The sequence below is a fragment of the Hibiscus syriacus genome, unplaced genomic scaffold, assembly GCF_006381635.1.
Source record: "Hibiscus syriacus cultivar Baekdansim isolate YM2019G1 unplaced genomic scaffold, ASM638163v2 tig00116971_pilon, whole genome shotgun sequence".
Lineage (NCBI taxonomy): Eukaryota > Viridiplantae > Streptophyta > Magnoliopsida > Malvales > Malvaceae > Hibiscus > Hibiscus syriacus.
This window is the reverse complement of record NW_024063495.1, coordinates 7,436,719-7,456,125: the sequence shown is the minus strand read 5'-3', so window position 1 is coordinate 7,456,125 and position 19,407 is coordinate 7,436,719. Positions and strand designations below refer to the sequence as shown.

General features: G+C 31.2%; 3 protein-coding genes across 3 annotated transcripts; 1 reads left to right on the top strand and 2 right to left on the bottom strand.

Moving 5' to 3' along the window:
• Positions 1-1,659: 1,659 nt before the first annotated feature.
• On the bottom strand, positions 1,660-8,380 carry LOC120191745 (NAP1-related protein 1-like). The gene is made up of 10 exons (XM_039194666.1): positions 8,111-8,380; positions 5,233-5,355; positions 5,095-5,145; positions 4,887-4,958; positions 4,636-4,746; positions 4,483-4,544; positions 3,744-3,804; positions 3,592-3,648; positions 3,451-3,486; positions 1,660-1,982 (listed from the first exon to the last, which is right to left on the bottom strand). The coding sequence occupies exons 1-6, from the start codon at positions 8,234-8,236 to the stop codon at positions 4,500-4,502; spliced, it is 528 nt and encodes a 175-aa protein (XP_039050597.1). The 5' UTR covers positions 8,237-8,380; the 3' UTR covers positions 1,660-1,982; positions 3,451-3,486; positions 3,592-3,648; positions 3,744-3,804; positions 4,483-4,499.
• Positions 8,381-9,370: 990 nt separating this feature from the next.
• On the top strand, positions 9,371-12,162 carry LOC120191693. The gene is made up of 4 exons (XM_039194607.1): positions 9,371-9,782; positions 10,212-10,292; positions 11,462-11,601; positions 11,703-12,162. The coding sequence occupies exons 1-4, from the start codon at positions 9,468-9,470 to the stop codon at positions 11,950-11,952; spliced, it is 786 nt and encodes a 261-aa protein (XP_039050538.1). The 5' UTR covers positions 9,371-9,467; the 3' UTR covers positions 11,953-12,162.
• Positions 12,163-16,858: 4,696 nt separating this feature from the next.
• Positions 16,859-17,569, bottom strand: LOC120191886 (probable cyclic nucleotide-gated ion channel 16). The gene has a single exon (XM_039194763.1). The coding sequence runs from the start codon at positions 17,567-17,569 to the stop codon at positions 16,859-16,861; it is 711 nt and encodes a 236-aa protein (XP_039050694.1).
• Positions 17,570-19,407: the final 1,838 nt, after the last annotated feature.

Here is a 19,407-nt window from a genome sequence, read left to right as displayed (position 1 = left end):
TCTTATCAAATGACCATTATACCCTTCCATCATTCCTTCTTTTCTATTCAATCCTACACAATGATATTCAAATTAAGTCCCTGAACTTTTCAGTTTTTTAAAATTAGTCATGAATCTTTAAAATTTTACACTTTGGTCACTAACCCGATTTTTGGGATGTTACATACCTTTTTTGCATTCAATGTTTAGAAGTTCTCACAACTATAGATAATCCCATTCAAAGTATCGATACTATCCTTTTGTGGTATTGATACTCCCGGACGTGTCAGTACTATTTTTGCATTCGGTATTTGGAAAATTCCCCTAAGTATAGATATTATCCTATGGTATTAACAATATTCTAGGGTATCGGTACCAAATTTCGCTGTTGGAATATAAAATTGGACCTTGATATCAATATCACACCTTTATTTTTGATATTGCCCAGTCAAAAACCCTGATTTGTCCTAACTCATGAACGATATTAGTATTGTTCATCCAATAGTAGTACTCCAGCCCAAAATTACTCTATTAACATACGCAAAAACCTCACAATTCTGTTAGTCAAAATGATTAACAGACTTCAAGGGTTAAAATGAATACCCTAAACAACTTCGAGGGCTAAATTAGTGCAAAAAAATAAGGATGAAATTGATAAATTGGATTTACTATAAGGGCAACAGTCTATAAATAATAAACATACAAAATATAAAACATCAATTTACATAGTTTATTACTGATAAAACATCAATTCATATTATTTTTAAACTATTTACTTATATATATTTTAAAAACTCATTAATAATACAATCTCTCTTATAGTAAAATTTATATTCAATTTGATTTTTATATTCTTAATTACGGATGAATATGAGTCAAGTTAAGTCAAATTTTCGACTAACCCAAATCGACCCAAGAAGTTTACATCATCCACTTGACAAAAATTTATAATGTCTTCACCCAAACTGTCTCCTTGACCTAAAACCCAAATCCGGTCAGAAACAAATATATTTATAAAAAATATTAATTTTATTTAATAAAAATAAAAATATAATTGAAAATATAATATAAAGGGAGATATTATTGCAATCATTGCTAAATATATAAGATATAATAACATTATTTTTCAAATCACGTCGAATATTTTTTATCTTAAACCAGAATCTAACCCAAACATATTCTTTAAAAAACCATATCAAACCCAAACCTATTTTTTTTTAAATCCAACCAATTACAATCAAGTTGAAACCCATCAAATTCAGGTATTAGACCCAACTCTAGTATTAATTGACTAATTTTTAATATATTTACCAATTAAAATATTTATATACTTATATAAAACTAAATATGCATAATTTAGATAAATGGAGCACGAATGAACATTATTAAATTAAAGAGTAAAATACACAAATGGTCTATCAACTATAATATATTGTTTTATTGTGTATTAAAAATTACAAAATAATCTTCTGATGATATGTTATTGCTTTGTTGACTCCTTCAACTATTAAAAGTTACAAGATGAACACTCCATTCATATATTTGTAGCTCACCCTTTTTCAGTGATAAAACATCCTACAATCAGAGAACCATTTTGTAACTTTTAATAATCAAGAGATTCAATAAAACACTCTATAATAGAGTGACAATTTATGTACTCTACCCTAAATTAAACATATATAAAGCAAATATAATATAAAATAATAAAAATGTGCGATATATATGCTATCATTCCATGTTCCGATTCAGGAAAAAAACAAAAACATAGGCATAAAAAATAGATATTAAAGGTAAAAGAGAGAGGAGCAAAAAGGAAGCTATCTTTAAAGATGGTCATCCTCCCCAAAGCCTTACTTAGCAACCACTATGAGCTAGCTTTTCACAAGTCCTTACTAAAGCAAGGCCATCAACTAAAGAGAATTAAAGGCCAGCACTCATTTTTGTTAATCGTCGTCCTCATCATCATCATCCACATCTTCGTCGTCGTCATCTTCATCTTTTCCCTATCAATGGACAAAAATATATTAACAAGAAGATAAACAAAATTCCTATTCCTTCTGCAATGAGTAGGGCTCAATGGTAACGATGCAACTCACAACTTATAAAGTACATGCTAGATAACATTAAACAAGCTTGAGAAATTCAAAACAATAAAATTATATATCAATCTAACTTACAAACATGCACAAAAGTGATCTACACATGAAATGTAATGCATCAGCACGAGTATAACAAATGAAATGTTTGTCTGGATTCAAAAGCGGATATGACTTGCAATACAGCCTTATACATAAATGGCAACCTGTATGTATAGTACTCGAACAAGGGTGTAGCTATCATATATAGGTATGCTCATTTTTTTCTAAGCTTTTCAGTGTATTTGGATGATCTTTGTAAGATCGTGTTGCCCGAAGCATATCTGGATATGTGTCAATGTCCGACACAGACACTAAAGATCAAGAGTAACTAGGACCTAGATGCAAATATTCCCTAGAATGGAATGCTCTCGAATCGCCACAATTTCCACCATTGCTATTTCAACCTAATTCCCAATTTTTTCCTCTATACCGCTAAATCAAGTACTTTATTCATCGGTATTCCAGACTAAATATCTTCATCCTGAAACCAGAATGCTGAATTCGGTATAGTTTTAGCGCTAAACCAGTCCAAACTCCAAAGTAATCTAACTGGCATGCACAAGAGGATAAACCCATGAATCCATCCCACTGATTTGGTGGGTAGGAGATGACTTTTGCTCTAAATAGTCTACAAAACACCTCAGATTATCATTAGGCCAAAACAAAATAATACATGTTTATAGAGTCCTCCCACACTAACCTGATTCAACCGGCTTCTCCAGGATTGATATGGTAAATTGTGGCAGGCTAAATATATTTATATAAAGTGACTTCTACATTACTTAGTATAATCAACAAAATCATCATACCAAAAGAAACCTGCATCTAACCACATCCACTACATTATAGATAAGCCCTTTTACTCTAGTTTATAAAGAAAAAACCAGTCATTTCCAACGTAAAATTAAATTCAATAACCAAGTAGCATAACATTATATGAAGAACCGGTTATGAACTATTGAATACCAAAACCATGAGACAAATATAAAGTCCAACGGCTGGTAAAAGCAAATTCATAAAGCAAGCTCTAGCAAACACGCCTCACATAAATGTCACTAATTGCAATCTATATTCCCATTTTGTTATCAAGATCACCAGTTTTGGGTTCTTGATAAACTCATATTTTAACTTCAAAATACTATCTATTAAATATGCTTCTCCCTAACCTATCTATCACAGAAATAGAACAAACTACTTAATATTTGATGAAAAATAAACTAAACAAACGTTAAAACAAAGACCATAAAACCAACAGACATGTAATTTCGATTTAAAAGAGGGGCAAGTTGGGGTGAGACGCAAAGCATGTGCTATTTTTTGAAGAAAAAACTACCTCTTCATCACCATCAAAATCCTCTTCATCAGCCTCCTGCATCAGGAAGTTACAGCTAACAATAAGCAAAGGATGCAAAACATAATTTAAACAGAGTATGTAACAAAATCAGAGAAAGAAGCCAGACGAAAAATAAGTTACATTGTTGAAATAAGTGAGAGGATTGGGCCACAAATCCTCCTTGATAATCTCTGCTACCTGTAACGATTATCAAGTGAATTTTAGACCATCTCATTAAAAAACACAAATACATAACTAAATACAGATTGATAGTATGTGCATATAGAGTTTACCTCATCATGAATTTCATCCATGTCATCTTTCTGCTGAGCATCAGCAAACCAGGTAAAGAAGCTGCGATTATATGCGTAGGTAAATTAGCACATTATAGTCTGAATTGTAGCTTGGCTAAGTGAGAATCTAAGAACCAAATACAAGACTGGCATAAATCGATGCAGACTTTATAACACAGCAAATGACTGGCATGTTAAAGTTCAAATGCAACTTATAAGAAACTAAAAAATTATATATATACATATAAATATATACCATTTATAAGAAAACTAAAAAAGGCTTTCCAAGAAATTAAAATGAACACAAATTTCTTAACTAGACCAAGATAGATAATACAATTGCACGTATAAATGTTAATTTGTCTCTCTTCTATTCAAAATTTTGAGCCGACAAAAATATTTTGGTTTAAAAACTAGCTCTAAATGCTAGGATATCCTCATAACTAATGAATTATTTTAGAATAAAACTAAATTATAAAAAATGTGGCATATATCCTCTTAATTATCAGCCTTTGATGCTTTACAATTCGGAATTTTTACTTAGAAGACTCATCTTCAGTAAAAGGAAACCTCAATCAGTTAAGGTTAGGCACAATAAAACAGGACAATGACTCAAAAATGAGATTCTTATATAACGCTAGGCTTAAATGCAAGACTACATTACAATTTTCAGAACATGATTTTTTTACTGAAGTTCTAAGATACCAAGAGAATTCATTGACAGGTAAGATACACAAACCTTTCTTCAGAAAACTGTCACTTGTTTCCTTTCTTCTCATGATTAACTCCATTGGGCAAGCCCTTGATGTTTAAGGAAAGTGATTTTATATCATAACCAAGTAAGACAGATAAAAAGAAGATGAAGGGACATCATACGCAGAGAAGCCCTCACCATTCCCTCTTTCCACTTGATCTGGGTGGCAGTAATTTTGGTTCCCTCATCAAGGAATGTAAAGGTCTTCGTAAGCTTTGTATCTTCAAAATATGGATTGGGGTTGAAGTTCTGAAAAATTATAATCAAAGTCGATTAAAGCATGAACTAATGTCATTTCTGTACCAGCAATCAAATGCAAGAAAAAGAACGTGTGAACAATTTTAATTGCCTACCAAAAAGTTTAAAAGGAATAACATAAATGAACTTACAAATGTAATATGGTATCCAGATTTCAGATCTTTGAAATCCTCCACTTCAAGTGAGTTAATATGCTTAAATATCTAACAAATAAAAGTAATTGAAAGAAGATAAAAAATCAGGCAAACATCCAGAACAAGAAAATCAAACAACAAATCATTTTGCAAAAGAAATGAAGTGCAGAATTAATTTCAGCTTTGGAAAAAAATGACATTAAACCTTCTGGTCCTCTTCAGTCAAAAGTTCACCAAGAACAGGATGACTCAAGAACTGCATGTCAAGAATGTGTATTAGCTTAAAACCTTCTTCTGTAAGAAAAAATCCCATAAATTAATAGGAAATAGTAGAATCATTTACAGCTGTTAACCAGAAATCAGGAATGGACTTGATTAGTTCACTCCGCTTATCATAGACCGGCTTGCGAACCACATTGTACTTCTGCTCCACTTCCAAGACTTTCTCACTCGCCTCCTCATTGATCTACTTCGCACCACAAAAGGAACAGAAGAAATAAATATAGAAACACCAATGTGTTATCATTTAACACTTCATGAATAAGCTCATAAGTCATATGCGAACATATCAAATTAAATCACCTTCTCCACAATATAATAAAGCAAGATGAACAATTAAACACACAGAAGGCAACAATTAAATGAGTCAATCTTCCTACAATAATTCAGATATATCCAACATCTATACGGCAAGAAACAGACCAGGTATTTAAACTAAAAATCACATGAATAGTATTTTGAACATTTGAAGACACCTAATTTCGTCCCTTTTGATTAATATTATTTTTATAATTTACTTTTGATTAATATTATTTTTATAATATACATTATTGCAAACTATATCATATATTTACATTTTATTTTTATTTTTTTGTGTCAGGCCCAAGATCATATTATACGGGGCCCAACAGAGTGCCCTAGTCTAACCCTAAACATGCACACGAGCTAGGGTTTCCAGCTAGCATTCCAAGCGGCGTTGCATCCATTGCCTTACGAGTCCTCGCTGCTCACGCTGCTCGGTCGAATCCCTTGGTCAAGCATCCAAACGTCACGGCAACAATCCACCGAGTCCACTGCCGGGTTTCTCGCCTCAACATCACCAACACGCCAACAAACACAAGATATCAGTGTTTCATTTGGAATGAAACTCCTAGTTATTTCCATTATAAAAACATGTAACTAGGACACAGAATGGGGGGAGGGACACGATTACACAGAGAGTTTACACAATGTAACCAGAGATTGCATACGAGAGAGGCATAAAAAATACAAAGAAGCAAGAGTAGATGGAGGGTTTGTAAACATTTCAAAAACGAAATAAACGTAAAAGGTATTTTTACCTTTTTTCTGATTCGGTTTCTTTGCGTATGCTTTGCTTCGTGCATGTTTTTTTTCTCGAAAGGTGTTCGGCCGATGAGTTTTTAGGGGAGGGCCGAGACTTTGATCTTAGACCTACCCTCCCCCGAGGCATATCTTGTAAAACCGATTTGATTTTCAGTTCGAGGAGGGAAAGAGCTCTTTGAAAATCTATTTTTTTGGTGTGTCACCGCCGATGAATGGCGGCAGGCGAGGCGGTGGCCACCGTGCTCTGGGTTTGCAGCGGTTGTGTTCTTCAAAAATGAAGAACACCTTGAATGATTTCAGAGAAAAGCATGGGGACCGTTTTTTATTCATTTTGGTGTGGGGGAGAAAAATAAAATTTGTTTGTGGAGATTGACTTAAATACTCGGCCCATTAACCCGAGTTGGATCCGCGCGTCAACCCGACCCATCCAAGGGAGATCCGCGTGTTTCTCTTTAAAATAGGGTAAACAACTCTTTTGGTCCCCCGTCGTTTTTAAAGCATAATTTTAACCCCGAATTGAATTTACACCTTAACATTTCTTTGCATTTTGCCCCCTTAATTTTGGTTTTATTTTAATTTGATCCCCTACTATTATTATATATTATATTTTCATTATTATTTTATTCCTTTATATATACATATCTCATATACGTCCTTTTTCTATATATATATATATATTAAATACTATTACAATTTTGATTATTTTATTTTACTATATATATGTGTATATATTTATTTATTTTTATTTTAATTATTTCTTTTATATCTTATGTATATTTCTATTTATTTTTTATATATTTATTATTTTCATTTTTATTCATTATTATTATATTATATTTTTTATTTTTTAGATCTTTTGTCTTTGTTATTATTATATATATATTATTTTATTATTATTATACTACCTACACACCTACCTAGCCCCACATTTGTCTCCATTCACTAATTTTTTTTTCCTCTCCCCCACCTTCGGTGAATTGATGGGAGAGAGTTGTTTAAATGTTGTTATTATATATATTTATATATATATATATATTCTATTTTTATAATACTTTGATGTGAGGTATATATATATATATATATATTTATATTTTTTCTTTTTTTAAACATTACTATATATATACGTATTATTTATTACTATTATTTTAGTTAGTCTTTACTTATGTATATATGTACATATTCTTATATAATTTATTTTTCTATTTTATCTATTGTATATACACATATGTGTTCCTTTTTTTATTTTTATTATAACTATTATCATTCTTTGTATTTGTTTTTATTTTTTTTTACTTCATCCTTATTATTATCATTGTTATTATCATGGACTTTTTATTTATTTTATTTATCTAACATCTTATTTTGATCTTTTAAGAGTACACTTTTAAATTTATCAGAGGTAAGTAATTTAGATCGTTCCTTTATATTTTAATTTAAACTTTCAATTTTTCTTAATTTAAGACAACTGAAAATTACGTAGTACCGAAAGGGCAGTACCTTTCTTGACTGTAACCGACTCTCGAATCCGACACATCTTTGGTAAGACGCAGATCATGTAAGAAATAAGGTATCCGGTCAACCTATTTAGTTTTAAATAAATGATCGGTGACGACTCTAATCCACATTTTTCAAATCGAAACCCAATTTCGAGACCCACCCGAAAGACGGTTACGCCAACATTTATTTCATAGATCCACAATTGAAATTACATCAAATACAATTTTAGACACTTTTAACAATTAGCAAAAAATATAAATACTCAATTCAGATAGGAAACAATTCATGGATTTTCATACAAACCTAAACAAGCAAAAATCAGAGCATATACACACAAGGATATCTAAAATGAAAGTTAAATGCGAATAAAAGAAATGGACCTTTTCAAGCTCGTCTTGAATCTCTTGAAGCTTCTCAATGGAAAGGACGAGTTCTCCATCGATTTGTTCAGATCTCTCTTCTTCTCCTTTCTCAGCAACTTTCATCTTCCCTTTATCAGCCATCATTTTTGTTTTCTTAATCCAAAAAGAAACCTTCTAAAAATTCTAACCCTAAAAAGTTAACCTCTACTCTATCTTTTGACCTCCTCCTCTTTGTGTTCTCTTGCCTCTAAAACCCTAAAATTATTATCTCAGTTGAATCCACAATGATATGAGCGATTAAGAGCGAAAAGTTGGGGGTTTTGGGAGTTATATGTGCTCCGTTAAGGGTATTTTTGGATTTAAAAACCGATCAATCAGAATCTGACAGCTGGAAGATTAGGTATTACAGTCATTTTATCACCATTTCTAAGGGTAAATATGGGAAAGAAAAGTGATTCCGTCTTAATAGTTGGACACGGAATCTTCCTAGTTCTTAAACCATAAATCCATCCTTAAGTTTGGTCAAATTACCCTATGAATCATTTTGTTGGATCTAATTGACCCTTAAATTTAACAAATTTAAACAAATTGACCCCTAAAGTTTTGGAACCAAATTGACCCTGAAATTGAAAACTTCAGTGGAAATGTCCCTTTAATACTTTTATATCATTATCAACTTATTTAGTTTAGGGCCAATCTAATAAAAGATTTCAAGATTCAATTTGATTGAAACGTGTCAAATCCAAAATTTTATTTGATCTAAAGAATATTTAAAAAAAGTTAAGATTAAACTTGTTAAATTTGAGATTTAATAAAAATAATAATTTAATAAAACTTGTGGAGTACACCTATCATTTTATGATTTTTTTAAAAGTAAAATACATAAATGATATTTCGATTATAAAATGTTGTTTATTTAGTTCTATAACTATTAAAAATTATAAATTAATCTTTTAAGACATTATTTTGTTAAGTGTCTAATTGTAAATTATCAGATAATTCAATAAAGTAATATCTTATAATTAGAAAATTATTTTATCTAGAGATTTAATAAAATAATATTTTATAATCATGATCACTTATCTACTTTATCCTAAATATATAAAATATTAATTCAATAGTTTAACATTAAATATAATTCATTAACTTAAATAACTTAAAACTCGACACTCGTAACTAAATAACTTAAAAGTTTTTTAACCAAATTCAAGTGCATCAGATATTCACCCTACCTTTTGTTGCATTATACAAAGTTTCACTTGACGTTTAAGGCTTCTCCTTTTCCCTTGCGAATAAAAGTTACCCGATAGGGTCAAGGACCATCAAATTCCACCCAGAGAAGCGCTGTTGCTGGCAATCGCCACCACCAAAGGGAATGCCAGGCCCAGGTCCCCACCTTATGTATGCCATGAGCTCCGGCATAGCTCTTACCCACCTCACCGGTGGACGTTTCTCCCCTCACCACACCCTCACCTATACTCTCAACGCCTTCTTCGGCCCCGACGTTGGCTCCTTCTCGGAGTGGCTGAGCTCCGTTCTCTTCCTCGACTCTTCACTTCTCTCTTCTTTAGCTGATGCAATCCATCACCCTTTTTATTATGTCTTGATTCTGGGGTTTCCTCTATGCCTTCTCTACTCTTGGGTATCAAGTGTTTTGGTGCAAAGAAATCTTCTTGATTCTGTTTCGGGGGTGAGTTGTGTTTGTTTTAACTTGAATAAGGATTTTTATTTCTTTTTCTTTTCATTTACATTTATTGTGGGAAAATAGAAAAATGGTATTCTTCTGATCTTGGTTTTTGGTAATTGATCTGTTGTTTGAGCTAGAGGTTTGGTAGGCTTTGGTTTTCTTGTTTATGGATTTGGAGAATACTGTTGTTTTGGAACATAATTAAGCTGTTTTGAGCTTTAATATGTAAAGTGTACACAATTAAAGCCAATTGAGTTCTAATTCGAGTGATTTCTAATTCAAATGCTGTTAGATTGATGACAATGGTGATGAATATCAAATGAGTTGTCTGCTTTTGTTTATGAACAAGTTAATTAGCTAAAACTATTTGATTCAGTTGCATCAAACAATTTGTAATGCCAGATCTTGTTATGTGTGTATTTTATTTTTTAGGTGCCACTCTCGAGGATGCAATGCTTCTTGTTGATATCAGCTGGTTCTTTATCACACTTTTTCCTTGACCATTTGTTTGAGGTGAATTTTAGACCACCCTTTTCTTCATGTCATGGGTTTTTTTTATTCTATGTTAAGTGGTAGCAAAACAGTTTGCAAATGCAGATGGAATTTAATGTTTGACGATGGATGATTCTGTTTCGTTTTGTGACCGAAGTGTTGAACTTTATTAGTCCAAATGCTATATGGATGGCTTAATTATGACTCAAGGGCTCATTGGATATGAGGCTGTAAAAGTTATCTTGGTATGGCACAACGGTGTACCTGGTGCTAAGAAAATGTATGTGTGGATTCCATGAGCTAGCATGTCCGATATATCATTAAGATCTCTTAAGAAATTAAAAGTTTGTTTGTTGCTTATTCATGAATTTTGCTTAAATGTGGATTCCTGGATATGGACATCATGGGCGATGTAGGTTAGGGAACAGTTTGGACTTCGTAAGAAGGGTTAGATATGGTTGTTTTACTTGAACATTTTCTTAGCAACTAATGTTTTTATGAGCATGAATCATTCGTTTTCTCGATAGCGTCTTTGAGATGAAATAATGTAATTTCTTTGTTTCTATCCTTTGCCATTGCACCTATATCACATGGTATGATTAAAAGGAGTTGAATACATTGCCGGTTTACTGTGATAGGGATCGTCTGATTTGGTGATGTTAGTAGTCTTATTTAAATAATGTTAAGGGGCCTTTTTATACGACTAGACTGAGTGATATGAGCATACCTTGTTAAAACATTCTCAACTCTGTGATTTCGGGTTACTTATCTGAATTGCAATTTTGAAAAATGAAATACGAGAAGAAAATACTAGCTATTAGGGTATGATTTTCCCTTAATTTTCCCTTATGACTAAGCAGAAACTAGATCTTTTTCAACTAGAAAGTTTCTCCATAATGTTAACAATATGATGCTTGGAAAGACTTATGTTTCATGTCTTTGGTTTAACTACCGTTGAATGTCTTATTTTCTATGTAGCTCTTTTTCTTTGTTTTTGTTGAAGTACCGCGTCCAACACATTTCCAGACATGAGAATGTAGATTATGATACTCGAAGAATGCTCTAGGTACATGGAAAAACTTGAAAGAAAATTGAGCATATTCATGTCAAACACGTAGCTTATCTTTTATTTTCTGGTTACCATCTCTTTTGCTTAATTTTGTAGACCTTATGCAAATATAAATATACAGGAAAACGGTAAATCATCCATGTATACTTGGATATTGAGCACCGGCTGGTGGATAAACCGTGCACCTGTTAACCCGGATGCTGTCATGGTTGTTGGATTCTTGTGCACTTGTTTAATTGGTGGCTTCATTTACATTAACAGGTGCTTATTTCTCAAATTTGATATGTTTGTTTGATCATCTTATTTTCGGCATTGAGTGTGGTCCATGAGGAGCTAATATTATACTGCTATTCTGTTCGCAGAGTGCGGTCGACAAAGTCTACCGGACAACAATCATTTCAATCAATGAAACTTATTATAATCATAGCAAGCCTGTATTGTCTCTGGTGTGCAAGCCAAATATACTGGGCTAACCCTCGTCGGCCTGCAGTTGGTGAAGAAGCTGATCTTGGAGTTCTCGTATTTTTGGCCGCCTACTTCTTCCTTCCCCATGGTCTGTGTATATTGTCCCTGAACTCTAAGGATTTCCGCACCGATCAACTTCCGCTTTAGCTTTATTATCAACATTGAAGCAAACGCTGTAAAACCAGTAAAAGAAAAGTGATAGTAACTGCATTGGTTTTCTTCAAACGTTTTTACTGAATTACTTGTATTTGTGTCCTTGATGGAGGTGAAGTTTTTACTGAAAAGGGTGAAAGTACTACTGTGTAGGAGGGAGAATCCCTTTTGTTATCTGCTAAAAGGTACTGGCTGAAGTTTCCACAGCATTCTATCTTAACATTGTAAAAATGTGATTTAGTTCATAAAGTCAACCCATCCCTTTGCTAAGAAAAAGTGAAGTTGACAGGTTAAATTAACTGATTACAGGGATCAAATCAGTATTTTATGCATAGTATAAGAGGTTAATGAGCAAATTAGAAATATCCAAAAGTGATTGGTTACTTTTAAGATGAAGGATTTTATGTGCTCAAAAAGAAGATTAGGGTTATATGGATAATTGTTTTAAGGGTAAATTGTACGTTTAGTATCTAAACTATTATTTTTGTTTTATTTTAGTACTTAAATTTTATTTTCTTTTAAAATCATACATAATGTTTAATTTATGTTTTATTTTGGTACCCTGTTGTTAGAAATTTAATGGTGATGTTGACGTATAATCATAAGATAATGTCACTTCATCATTGAAAAACAATTAAAAATTTATCGCATCAACAATTCTATTAATTTTTTAACGACGAGATAACAAATTGAAACATAAACTGAACGTTAAGTATGATTTTGGAAAAAGTAAAGTTTGATTATCAAAACGAAACAAAAATAATAGTTTAGGTACTACGTATGTAATTTACCCTTATGTTATTAACAAATACACGAAAATTGAAATAATATATATATATAAAGATGTCTATTATTTTTTATTATTAAAACTAAAATTAAGTGTTTTTAAAAGAAATTACTCATAGTTTTTAATCATCCATATATTTTAGTAATTAAAATATTTTCCTCGTAACTTTAATTTCCACTGCAACTCTGGTAGTAAATAAAAAATTAATAATAACCTTTCATGTTAATAATAAGGATAAAAAACGCTTGAGGGTTGGTGAAAATTTCAACTACTATAGTTTGAAAAAAAATCACTTATTATTTTTTTGAGATTTATTATGATAAATTTACTTTGATTAATTATTTATTGTTTTAATTATTTTAATTTTTAATAAATAATTTATAAAATGCATTGTAGTACATTTAGTCCAATATAAACATATGTTAAATTTAATTATATATATATATATATATCAAAAAATATAATTGTATATATAATTTTAAAATGTCATAAATACTTTATTTCTCTTTTTATATTTCTAATAACATATTATATATATACATATTAAATATTGTATACTTAATGTTAATTAAATTTTATCTATTAATTTCAAAATAAAATTATATTTTAATCAAGTTTTTTAATAGAAGCATCTAGTTTTATTAAAAGAAAAAGACTCAAAATTATAATAAATGTTTACAACAATAAATGTAAACTAAATACATAATTAATATATTTTTCTATAAAACACAAAAAATTAGTCATTTAAGATCATACAATGATACAAATCCAACCAAAATATTTGAACAAAGATAGATACAAATAGATATGACTGCATCAATAAATGAACCATCAAAATAATAAAAACTACTTAAAAACTATCTACAAACTCAATTAATGCAACATCAAATGTTTGAATTATTTTTTCAAGTATTAAGTGGAAGGTTACACTTATTAGACGAGTATGCATAACAGTTGATTTGGTTGTCTTAACTATGAATTTTCATATATATAGTTAACCAAAATATAAGCGGATTGTAAATGAGGAGTGTCGTTCTCTCATTTTTCTTCTCTAGGATTTGGGTAGTTCTTTATATATCAAATCAATTATTTTTTTTTATGATGGCATTAATTTTAATGTTGGTCGTTGATCACGTATTTTCTGTTTCTTTTTAGTTTTTTTGAATTATTCACCTTCTTAGTACGCTTTTTTGTTGTTGTTTGTCCTTTATTTTTATTTTATGTTTTCTCAAGAGTAGATTTAATAATTTCACGACTAATCAAGATGATATTTATTTGCAATCCTGATGATCTTCTCTGCTCTGTACCCTAATGTTGAATTTGGATAAGTGATTTTGTATTATTGGATAGTTTCGCACGATGCTCGGCTCTGATATACAGTTCAATGTGGTCTTTAAATAACTTAATCTTCTTTTATGGTTCGTTTGCTGATGCAGTCAGATTTGTTCGTATATATTTTTCGTTCGAGTCTTTTGGTTGAAGTTTTTTAACATTTTCCATGTATAGTCATTGACTACTTGTATGATCTAAAGTGATTAATTTTTTTTGTCAATATTATAAGAAAATTTGGTTGTAAATCTTTATTGTAATTTAGATATTTTTATATTTTAACAGGACTAGCGAATTTTATTAGAATATATATATATGGTTAAAAACATCAAAATATAACCAACAAAGGTTGGTTGAAGTGGTAAACAACTTGATATTGCATAAGCAAAGTCTCAAGTTTGAATCCTTATGTATGCAGAAAATCTCTGTTGGGAGACTCACACTAACCCACTAAAGTCAGGTATACGACGTGGATCAGTTCGGATTAGTCAATATGAAACCTTAAAATCGGGAGGGCAAGTAAAAAACCATCAAAATATAAGTGGATGGTTAAATTCATATGAATAAGTTGATAATACTCTTCACAATTTTAAAGTAATGACTATTAAGAATGAAATGTTCATTTAGTATTTTTGAAGTCTAACATTAAGATAGAATCCGTTTTAATTTCGGTCAATATCAATGTATTTACAATCAAACCCTTAATAATTTATTTATCCAAATTGAAATCCAACAATACCCACACACAAGCTTGTGATGATTTCTCTAAGGGTGCATTTGGATGGGAGATTGTGAGATTATCAGGGAAATTTTTTTCTCGAATATGATTCCCCCGTTTGGATTGCAAAGATTCTCAATCCCCGATAATAAGTTATTTTCAAAAGTGGCATTTTGGGGGCTTATTATCAGGAATGTGATTCCCCCTAATCTCTTAGATATTGTTACATTCCCGGTGTTTTTTACTAAAATACCATTAACATAATTTTTGTCTCAAAAATATCATTCTTATGTCGTTGAATAAATTTTTTTTACAAAGGTTAAGGGTGTGTTTGTTTGCCGTAATTGGAATTACGGAATTGGTTTTCCCCGAATTTCCGTGTTTGTTTCACGTAATTCGTTTTTCGAAAAATATTTTCCCGTGTTTGTTTCACGTAATTCGTTTTCGGGAATATGTTTTCCCGTGTTTGTTTCACGTAATTGGTTTTTCGGAATGTAATTCATTTTCCTAGTAACAGAATTTCCTTTGTATTTTCTGTAAAATGACTTACGGATTTATTTTCCGTAAGTCATTTTCCGAACTTTTCACTTCAAATAATAAATACTCAAAATAATTTTATTTTATGAATTTAATATTAATAAAATATTTTAATATAATTTTCATCAAAATATTATTTATTTATTTATTAATATTTATAATAATATAATATTATATTTTTAATATTATATAAAATAATCAATTATATTATAATAATATAAGATATTATATTTTTATTTTAATAATATATAATAATTTTTTTTTATATTTAATAATGAATAATATTATTTAAATATTTAAATAATATTGTAATAAAGATATTTAAAATATACTAATTAATATTTTTAAAATATAATATAACAATATTACTTTAATAAATAATTTATATAATTTATAATATTTTATTTCACTAAAATATACAAAAAATAATATTTTTATTAATAAAATTATAAAACTAATATTTAATAATAAATAAATTATTTTAATATTTTAAAATAATAATATTAAGTTTTATGATAAATAATATTATTTATTATATTTAATAATTATAATAAATAATTTTTAAAAAACTCTTCAACTATTGGAAAAATGTTTAAATAACATCTTCCAAACATCATAAAACGTTTTCCAGATGTTTTTCAGAAAAATGTAATTTATTTTACGTAAAACATTTTCCGGAAAACGTTTTCCAGAAATGTAATTCATTTTCCAGAATTCAAATTCCAGTAATTCATTTTCCAGTTCCAGTAATTCAAATTTCAGTAATTCATTTTCTGGAAAACCAATTACAGCCAAACAAACATACTCTAAATTACAAATTTATCCTTAAACTATTTTAGATTTACAATAAAATCTATAATTAGAATTTTATATGAAGTTCAGGGGTTAAAACAAAATTAAACCCTTTCATTTATCTTTTAAATTTTGTAAAAAAATTATATAAATTTTATGAATTTAAATTTTTTAAAGAAAATATATAAATTAAAAATAGTAAAATTATATATTTTCTATGATCTTTTATACAAATAATTTTATTTGAATATTTACAATTCAACTTGTTAAAAAAACCGATATATAATAAAGACAATTTGGTAAAATATATATTCCAATAATCTTTTATTCCTTTAAGCAAACACTGTAATCTTACATTCCTGTTAAATGAACCAAACACAACAATGCAATATTCCCAATAATGTGTTAGGTAATGTTATATTTCGGTAATTCTATTCCTGAAGATAATGTTACATTCCATGAACCAAACACACCCTAAGGTTACTCTACCTATTTGAATGTAATCCGAATCACCCTTAATTATCTGAATGACATTATCTTGCTATTCTAAATTATATACACATACACATATATACAATTTGTATTACATTGCATTTGTTGTAATTGCGGGCATAACAAACGTTATTGTGATGACTGCAAGTATCATGATCATGTTATAATATTAGACGTCACCGCTATTGTTATATAGCAGACGCTATTACAGTAGCAAAACGCTATGTAAATCCCTGCTTTTTGATCTACAAGGCAGAGAAATCAGGCTCCACGGGCTTAAACATTTTGGGCATTTTTAACATGGAATCATCATGGCCAAGCCGTGACATCATCCTCTGTGATCCTTTCCTAGTGTTTTTAGCAAATTTAGAAGCCAGTAGGGTGACACCAAGATCAGGTTGTTGGACCTGCTCGTGGGTATCCGGTGATCCAGCCTCGCCGTCATCGTCTTCTGCGATGGCTAATAATCCCTCGCTGCTATTGTCCATGTCGTCGAATAAGTTCTCTTGTTTTGCTAGCTCAATGGCCATCTTTTTCCTCTTGTACCGTCTCCAAGCAGCTTGGATGAAACAAGCTCCCCACGTCCTCCACTGGTGGGAATAGTATATGAATGCGTGTTGCAGTTGCTTGCTATGCATTCGCTTGAATTGCTTCGCCACGTATCTGAGATCCCAGGCGCGGAGGGTGAAGGCCTCGACTTCGGAAATCGACTTCACCGTTCGGGTCGACAATGGAAGGTTTAAGGAGTCGGAATTCGGAACCAAGGCCCATGTCAGCAACTCTTCTCCACAAAAGTCACCAGGGCCCAGTGTTATGGAATTGTAAAACCCTGTCTGATCGCCGTTGATCATCGAACTTTTGACTTTGTCTCGGATGATAAAAAACATCTCGTTCACCGGATCACCTTCACAGATAAGGAACATGTTGTTGGTGTTCAAGGATGAGACGAGGCACATAATGAAGGAATCAAATCTCTTATACCAATAACTCGGCGCCTGCTTTAGACCATACAAAGATTTGTTCAACCTGTAAACCAAGTTATTCTTTTCTTTTTCTTCAAAACCTTCAGGCTGGAGCATATAAATCTATTATTCAAGATTTCTATGAAGAAAAGTTGTTATAACATCTAGCTGCTCTAGATGTAAGTTCAATGTAGCACACATTGCCAAGACTACTCGAACTGTTGTTAGTCGAACCACGGAAAAAAAGATTTCATTGAAATCAATACCTTCTTTTGAGCATATCCTTTGACAACCAGTCTTGCACGATACCTCTCAACATAATCGTCACCATTTCACTTGATTTTGAAGACCCATTTGTTACCAATTGACTTCATTCCTTGTGGTAGTGACACAAGGTCCCATGTATTATTTTTATGAAGGGCTTCAATTTCTTCTTGCATCACCATCATCCACAGTGAAGCATCTGAGATGTTTATTGCCTCCTGGTATGTTGATGGCTCACCGTCATCTGTTAAAAGGCAGTATGCAATATTTCCTTCTATAACATAATATGAGTGCCAATTGGGACGTCTTCTTACACGATCTAATTGACGAGTTATTGGAACTTCAGAACTCTCTGGTTCTTGTTCATATGTGTTGGTTCTGCTTCAGAAAAATCTTATTGTTCAACCTTCTTTTTCCACATGTATCTGTGTAGTCTCTGACTTTTCAGTACTATCATCTTCTTCTTTTCTTTGTAGTTTATCTTCTACAAAGATAACATCCCTGCTGATGATCACTTTGCGAGCAGTGAGATCCCACAAACGATACCCCTTTACTCCATCAGCATACCCCAAGAATTTGCATTTCCTGGATTTTGGATCAAACTTTAAAATTTCTTGGGAGTTGTACATCACGTACATAATACTTCCAAATACATAGAGGTTTGAATAATCAGCTGGTTTTCCAGTCCACATCTCCATTGGTGTCTTCAGCTCTATTGCAATTGATGGAGCTCGATTCACCAAATAACAGGTTGTATTGAATATTTCTGCCCAAAATGATTTTTCTAGGCATGCAGCCCTCAACATTATTGTTGTTCTTTCTAACAAGGTTCTGTTCATCCGCTCTGCTACTCCATTTTATTGAGGAGTGTTTGCCACTGTGAACTGTCTTTTTATGCATTCTTTCCTGCAAAAGTCATCAAATTTTTCACTTGTGTATTCTCATCCATTATCTGTTTTGTAACACTTGATCTTATTTCCATAATCAAGTTCCACCCACGCTTTGAAGTTTTTGAAAGTTGAAAACACATCTAACTTCTTCTTAATAGGGTACACCCAACATCTCCTAGAGTAGTCATCAATAAATGAGACAAAGTATTTTAGTCCACCTAGGGATGTAACTGGTGCTTGTCATATGTCAGAATGAACCAATTCTAGAACACTTTTGCCTTTAGAATTTGACGTGTTGAATTTCAACCAGTGCTTCTTACTTGTTATGCAATGCTCACACAAAGTAAATGATACATTTGTTAAGTCTGGAAGTAGCTTTTGCTCCACAAGGACTTTCATTCATTGTTCTGACATGTGTCCAAGTTTCTGATGCCATAGCATTGCAGAATCTGAACTACATGAGGCAACAGAGGCTTCTCCTTCTAGCAGAGTCTCTCCCTTCAGCATGTACAAGTTTGCTGCTATTTTTTCGCCTTTCATCACCACAATCGCTCCACGGAACACCTTCATGATTCCTTTCCGTGTTTCAATCTTACTTGCATTATTATCCAATAATTCGTAGGATAATAAATTTTTCTTCAGGCTTTTCACGTGCCGCACATCTCGAACAACTTTAAT